The sequence below is a fragment of the Papio anubis genome, chromosome 20, assembly GCF_008728515.1.
Source record: "Papio anubis isolate 15944 chromosome 20, Panubis1.0, whole genome shotgun sequence".
Taxonomy (NCBI): Eukaryota; Metazoa; Chordata; class Mammalia; order Primates; family Cercopithecidae; genus Papio; species Papio anubis.
The window spans coordinates 10,085,126-10,092,376 of record NC_044995.1 but is presented as its reverse complement, the minus strand read 5'-3'; the positions used below and the strand labels follow the sequence as shown (position 1 = coordinate 10,092,376).

Genomic DNA, 7,251 nt, shown 5'->3' with positions numbered 1-7,251 from the left:
TGCCTCCACCCTGGCCTGCGGGTCCCCTCCCCCCTGCACACCTCTACCGCCTCCACCTCTGTGCAGCAACGACCAGGGCTCTGGCTCCTGGCCCCAGTTCTGGCCACTGTCTCAGTGTCCCCACTGTCCCGTCTTCACCCCACCTTGCTCCTGCGTCTCCCTCATCCTCCCCGTCTCTCTCAAAGGCAACATCTTTTTCTGTGTCCCTGATGTGTTCATAAAAACTAACGCGGGGAATAAGGATGGTTAGCACTGACTTTGTGCTTCACGTGAACGAGCTCACTTTATCCTCATCGTGGCATTTAGAGGGCTGGGGGTGCTCATTAACCCCCCCTTCACAGATGAGGAAACTAAGGCACAGAGGGGGAGAGTCGCACATGGAGGTCTTGCCTCTGTGGAGTGTTTCAGCGCCTCTTTCTCTTGGTCCTCTGTCTCCGTCTCTCTTCCTCCTTCCTGTCTCCACCTGCCTCTTCAAGAAAGGCTTTTCTGGCCAGTCTTGGTGGTTCACACCCGTAATCCCAGCACTTTGGGAGGCTGAGGTGGGCGGATGACCTGAGCTCAGGAGTTTGAGACCAGCGTGGGCAACATGGCAAAACCCTATCTCTATTAAAAACACAAAAATTAGCCAGGAGTGGTGGCAGGTGCCTGTAATCCCAGCTACTCAGGAGGCTGAGGCATGAGAATCACTTGAACCTGGGAGGCAGAGGTTACAGTGAGCTGAGATCACACCATTGCACCCCAGCCTGGGCAACAGAGCGAGACTCTGTCTCAAAAAAAAACAAAAACGAGGCCGGGCACCGTGGCTCACACCTGTAATCCCAGCACTTTGGGAGGCCGAGGCAGGCGGATCATGAGGTCAGGAGATCGAGACCAGCCTGGCCAACATGGTGAAACCCCATCTCTACTAAAAATACAAAATTAGCCTGGTGTGGTGGCGCACACCTGTAATCCCAGCTACTCGGGAGGCTGAGGCAAGAGAATCGCTTGAACCCGGGAGGCAGAGGTTACAGTGAGCTGAGATTACGCCATTGATCACGCCATTGCACTCCAGCCTGGGCAACAGAGCGCGATTCAGTCCCAAAAAACAAACAAACAAAAAAATGAGAAAGGCTTTTACTCTCTGGCCCCATTGCTGAGTCCCCAACATCTCAGCATCTCTGTCTTTCTAATATCTGTCTCCCCATCTCTGTTCATGGGGCCTCTCCGTTCCTGTCATCTGCCCCGTGTCTCTTTGCCTGGTGCCTTCAGCTGCTGCGTTCCTCTCTCTCAGAGTCTTGGTGTCTCTGTTCCTTTTCCCTCCGGGTTTCCCCAGTCTCCCCAAGTCCCTCCTGCTGTCTTCCTCCCGCTGTCTGATCTCGGACTCCCAGAACCTCTCCTCTGTCTCCAGGACTGGCCCTCTGATCCTCTCTGCTTCTCTGGTGTGTCTCTCTGGCTGCCTCCATCTCTGTGGATCTAGGTCTCCCTGTCTCTGTCTCAGTCTCTCCTTCACTCTGTGTGTGTGTGTGTCTCTCTCTCCGTCCCTTCGCCTCCCTGTTCCTCCTGCCTCCACCTCTCCAGGCCCCTGTCCTGTCCCTCCGTCCGGCCTCTCTCTGCCTTTCCGTCCTCCTGCCTCCCCATCTCTCTCTGCCAGTCCTGGTCCAGCCGGACCCCCACCCACAGTCGGGCCCCAGCGCTTGAGCCTGAGTGTCTGCTCTGGCCCGTGGAGGTGGAGGGAGGGGACGCCAATGACCTCACCAGCCCCTCTCCGACCACCCCCCCCTTTCCCTTTTCAACTTTTCCAACTTTTCCTTCCGTGCCCTCCTCCGAGCGCGGCGGCGTGAGCCCTGCAAGGCAGCCGCTCCGTGTGAATGGAAAAGGCAGGCAGGGAGGGTGAGTCAGGATGTGTCAGGCCGCCCTCCCCTGCCGCCTGCCCCCCCCCCCCCCCCCCCCCCCCCCCCCACAACCCCCCAGGCGTCCACACTCCCTCACTGCCTCGGCCCTGCTGCTGACGGGCACATGCCTCCCCTCCCCAGGCCGCGGCCCAGCTGACCCCCGGGGCTCCCCCGGCAGCGGACAGGGAAGGGTTAAAGGCCCCCCGGCTCCCTGCCCCCTGCCCTGGGGAACCCCTGGCCCTGCGGGGACATGAACTGTAAGTTGGTTCGTGGGGTGGGTGGAGGGGACAGGGAGGCAGGGAGGAGAGGGACCCACGGCGGGGGTGGGGGCAGACCCCGCTGAGTCGCACAGAGAGGGACCCGGAGAGAGGCAGCCGGGGAGTCAGAGACGGGGAGGAGAGCAGCTTCGGAGACAGGAGGAGGCCGAGAGGAGATGGGCAGAGAGAGACACGGACAGGCGCGGATGGAGGCAGCCAATCAGAGGCGCCGCGGGAGGGACGGGCCAGACAGGGCCCCGAGAGGGAGCGAGACGCGGAGACCGAGCAGGGGCAGGGACGGAGGGACTGGTGCCGGGAGGGAGGGGACCCCCATCGGCCCAGGCCCCAGGGAGCCCGCGGGGACCGGGAGACGCAGACTCCCTGGGATCCCGGCAGAGAGGCTCCGGAGGGAAACTGAGGCAGGGTCCGCGGAGACCGGAGCAAGCCAGGGAGCAGCGACCCCAGGCAGGGGGAGGAGAGAGACTGGGCGCGGGCGGAGAGCGAGGAGAGCCAGGCAGATGCGGCCGACGGACGCACCGACAGACCGACGGCTGGCAGGGCCAGGGGGCGGGCAGGGGGTGTGCGAGGCGCGGGCGGCCGGGGAGCGCTGATTGGCTGGCGAGTGGCCGGGTAGGCGGGGCGGCCGGGGTGGGCTGCGGGGAGCCAGTCCCGGACCCCCGAGCCCCCCGCCGCCAGGTCTCCCACTCCCGCGGCCCGGCCGGGCCCGTGGCTGTGCCCCTCTCCGCCCAGGTGCGCTGCGGCCCGGCTTCCTGCGGCCCACCCGGCGGGGCTCCCGGGAGGGCGTCTAGGGGGTCTCCGGTGGGAGAGGTCCGTGTCTCCGGGGCTCCGTCCTGGCCTCTGGCTCCTTCTCCTGCTCCCAGCCAGCTCGGGTTCCCGCGGCCCGGGGAGGGGGCAGGTTCTGGCCTGTGCCTCCCCCCCACCATGCCCCGCCCCGGGGCCCAGATTCCGGCGTCCGGGGGCGGACGGGAGACGCCCGGCCCGTCTACCCGCCCGGGGCCGCGTCTGCTCCGACGGGCGGGGCCGCCAGAGCCAGGGAGGGAGAGGGAAGCCCGCCCGGCCCTGCGACCTGCCCGCGGGCGTTCCACCCTGGGACTTAAGACCTCCAGCTCCCTCCTCCTTAAGGCCGGGAGTCCAGGCCTCAGCCTCCTCCTCCCTCAGACCCAGGAGTCCAGGCCTCAGCCTCCTCCTCCCTCAGACCCAGGAGTCCAGGTCCCCAGCCCCTCCTCCCTCAGACCCAGGAGTCCAGGCCCCCAGTCCCTCCTCCCTCAGACCCAGGAGTCCAGGCCCCCGGCCCCTCCTCCCTCAGACCCAGGAGTCCAGGTCCCCAGTCCCTCCTCCCTCAGACCCAGGAGTCCAGACCCCCAGCCCCTCCTCCCTCAGACCCAGGAGTCCAGGCCCCCAGCCCCTCCTCCCTCAGACCCAGGAGTCCAGGCCCAGCCCCTCCTCCCTCAGACCCAGGAGTCCAGGCCCAGCCCCTCCTCCCTCAGACCGGAGTCCAGCCTGAGCTCTCTGTCTTATCCTGCCCTCAGGTGTTTGCCGCCTGGTCCTGGTCGTGCTGAGCCTGTGGCCAGATACAGCTGTTGCCCCTGGGCCACCACCTGGCTCCCCTCGAGCTTCCCCAGACCCTCGGGCCGAGCTGGACAGCACCGTGCTCCTGACCCGCTCTCTCCTGGAGGACACGCGGCAGCTGACTCTACAGCTGGTAGGAGAGACGGGGCTGGGGCCAGCACAGGAGTGAGAGGCAGAGAGGAATGGAGAGATGTCTGTGGGCAGGCCACTTGAAGGGGTTCTGGGCTCTCGGGTGGCAGAGTGAGGGAGAGGAAGAGTTGGGGGCCTGGCGTGGGGGATGGAGGGAGCCCCTAGGCTGGGCAGGGGCCCCCCTCACAGCCTTTTTTCCCTGCCAGAAGGACAAATTCCCAGCTGACGGGGACCACAACCTGGATTCCCTGCCCACCCTGGCCATGAGCGCGGGGGCACTGGGAGCTCTACAGGTAAGGGCAGGGGAGTGGGCTGGGGACAAGGCGGGAGGCAGGGAGTAAAGGGGGTGGGGAGGATGAGGGGCACAGTGGGCACTGGCTGGGTGTTCTCTGATGTCCTGGCTCTGTCCCCAGCTCCCGAGTGTGCTGACAAGGCTGCGAGCGGACCTACTGTCCTACCTGCGGCATGTGCAGTGGCTGCGTCGGGCAATGGGCTCTTCCCTGAAGACCCTGGAGCCGGAGCTGGGCACCCTGCAGACCCGGCTAGACCGGCTGCTGCGCCGGCTGCAGCTCCTGGTATGTCCTGTTCCCAAGACCTGACACCCCAGACCCCCACCCCGGCCCCAAGATCCTGTGGCCTGAGTCCTTGAAGCCTGAGACCCCAGACCTAAGTGCAACAGCCCTGCTCTGAGACCCTGCCTTTACAGCCCCAAGATCCTGTGGCCCTGAGACCTTGAGGCCCTAGACCCCCAAATCCCGCCCAGAAACTCCAAATCCTCACCCCAAGACCCTGAGACTCCATCATCCATGACCTCAAAGTCCCCATATCCGAGCCCCTAAGACCCAAGACCCCACCCTGAAGCCCAAAGACTTGGGAATTCAAATCCTCAACTCAAGACTTGGAGACCCTGGCCCCATGGCGTTGAAAACCACAGACCTGGCCGGGCGCGGTGGCTCACGCCTGTAATCCCAGCACTTTGGGGGAGGCCGAGGCCGGTGGATCACCCTAGGTCGGGAGTTCTAGACCAGCCAGACCAACATGGCGAAACCCCGTCTCTACTAAAAATACAAAATTAGTCAGGTGTGGTGATGTATGCCGGTAGTCCCTGCTACTTGTGAGGCTGAGGCAGGAGAATTGCTTGAACCTGGGAGGCAGAGGTTGCAGTGAGCTGAGATCACGCCATTGCACTCCAGCCTGGGCAACAAGAGTGAAACTCCCCCTCTCAAAAAAACAAAAAAAAAAAAGAAGAAAGAAAGAGAGAGAGAAAGAAAGAAAACCATGGACCTCCAGACCCTGAGACCCCAGGCCTTGGCCCTGAGATCCTGACACCTTAAAGATCCCAGACCCTAAGATACAAGACCCTGACCCAAAGCCAGCCTTGGGGCCCTGGCTCTACAAACCCAAGACCTCAAGGCCCTAGACCCTGAGCCTGAGGCCCTATGTCTCACTCCCCACATCTAAAACCCCGAGACCTCAGACCCTGAGCCTGTGCCTTTACAGCCCCAAGACCCTCACTTCCAAAGCCAGCCCCAAAGCCCTGAACCCAGAAACCTTCAAAGCCTGGTTCCTGGGCCTAGCTCCAAATAAAGACCCTGGATCTCAAATTCCAGCTTCTAGCTCTGAGACTCCAGCCCTTACCCATGAGTTCCTGAACTGGAACCCAGAGACCCCACCTCTAGGACTTCAGCCCTGAGATCCAGGGCCTGACCCTACACTCGAGCCCACAGACCCCAGACACTCTCTAAAACCCCAGCCCTGGCTGGGCGCCGTGGCTCACTCCTGTAATCCCAAGGCATGGGAGGCCAAGGCAGAAGGACCTCTTGAGGCCATGAGTTTGAGACAGCCCGGGCAACATAGCAAGACTCTGTCTCTTAATTATTATTATTATTATTATTATTTATTTATTTATTTATTTATTTTTTTGGAGACAGAGTCTCGCGCTCTGTTGCTTAGGCCAGAGTGCAATGGCACCATTTCGGCTCAATGCAACCTCCGCCTCCCGGGCTCATGCGATTCTCCTGCCTCAGCCTCCTGAGTAGCTGGGACTACAGGCCCATGCTGCCATGCCTGGCTAATTTTTTTTCTATTTTAATAGAGACCGGATTGCCTGAGCTCAGGCAATCCACCCGCCTCGGCCTCCCAAAGTACTAGGATTACAGGCGTGAGGGTTAATTTTTTTTAAAACAACAACAACAAAAGCCCAGCGCTGAGATTCTTGCCCTGGCAACCCTCACAACCCCCACGCCTGATCCCTCACCTACAACTAAGATGCCAGCCCTGACTCCACAGACTTCACCCCCAACCCCCACACTTAGCTCTGGAAGCCCATCCTGACCCCAGCCTCAATTTTCTGAACCCCACACCCTGAAGACCTCCCAGCCTAAACACTTCACCCCACACACCACAGTCCCCCTGTGAATATGCAGCCTGGAGGTCCCCCAGCCCCGACTCAGCTGCAGCTCCACGTCGCCCCTGCCCTGCACCCCCGCTGCACCGTCTACCTGTGGCTCACTTTCTCTCCTCTCCCTACAGATGTCCCGCCTGGCCCTGCCCCAGCTGCCCCCAGACCCGCCGGCGCCCCCGCTGGCGCCCCCCTCCTCAACCTGGGGGGGCATCAGGGCCGCCCACGCCATCCTGGGGGGGCTGCACCTGACACTTGACTGGGCCGTGAGGGGGCTACTGCTGCTGAAGACTCGGCTGTGACCCGAGGCCCAGAGCCACCACCGTCCTTCCAAAGCCACATCTTATTTATTTATTTATTTCGGTACTGGGGGCGAAACAGCCAGGTGATCCCCCTGCCTTTGTCTCCCCCTAGTTAGAGACAGTCCTTCCGTGAGGCTGGGGGGCATCTGTGCCTTATTTATACTTATTTATTTCAGGAGCGGGGGTGGGAGGCAGGTGGACTCCTGGGTCCCCGAGGAGGAGGGAGCTGGGGTCCCGGATTCTTGTGTCCACAGACTTCTGCCCTGGCTCCTCCCCCTCGAGGACTGGGCAGGAATACATACTATTTATTTAAGCAATTACTTTTCATGTTGGAGTGGGGAGGGAGGGGAAAGGGAAGCCTGGGTTTTTGTACAAAAATGTGAGAAATCTTTGTGAGACGGAGAACAAGGAATTAAATGTGTCATACATACCCACTTGAGGGCGATTTGTCTGAGAGCTGGGGCTGGATGCTCGGGTAACTGGGGCAGGGCAGGTGGAGGTCCTGAGTGGGCGGGGCAGGGACTGGGAGACGGTCAGTCACCCAGACAGCTCTGGGGAGGCAAAGTTTGAGCCTCGCCTGGGGCCCCACACTGCATACGGCTCTTTGTTTTTTGAGATGGAGACTCGCTCTGTTGCCTAGGTTGGAGTGCAGTGGCGCAATCTAAGCTCACTGCAACCTCCACCTCCCGTGTTTAATCGAT

At 61.7% G+C, this 7,251-nt stretch overlaps 1 protein-coding gene across 1 annotated transcript; it reads left to right on the top strand.

Moving 5' to 3' along the window:
* Positions 1-2,121: 2,121 nt before the first annotated feature.
* IL11 (interleukin 11) lies at positions 2,122-6,984 on the top strand. Its single transcript, XM_021930460.2, has 5 exons — positions 2,122-2,128; positions 3,655-3,851; positions 4,054-4,140; positions 4,261-4,422; positions 6,380-6,984. The coding sequence occupies exons 1-5, from the start codon at positions 2,122-2,124 to the stop codon at positions 6,548-6,550; spliced, it is 624 nt and encodes a 207-aa protein (XP_021786152.1). The 3' UTR covers positions 6,551-6,984.
* The last annotated feature ends 267 nt before the right edge of the window (positions 6,985-7,251 follow it).

Bases quoted from the DNA above. Each gene is read 5' to 3' on its own strand.
- IL11 (XM_021930460.2), top strand. The intron at 4,141-4,260 runs GTAAGGGCAGGG...CTCTGTCCCCAG, and splicing joins GGGCACTGGGAGCTCTACAG to CTCCCGAGTGTGCTGACAAG. The intron at 4,423-6,379 runs GTATGTCCTGTT...CTCTCCCTACAG, and splicing joins TGCGCCGGCTGCAGCTCCTG to ATGTCCCGCCTGGCCCTGCC.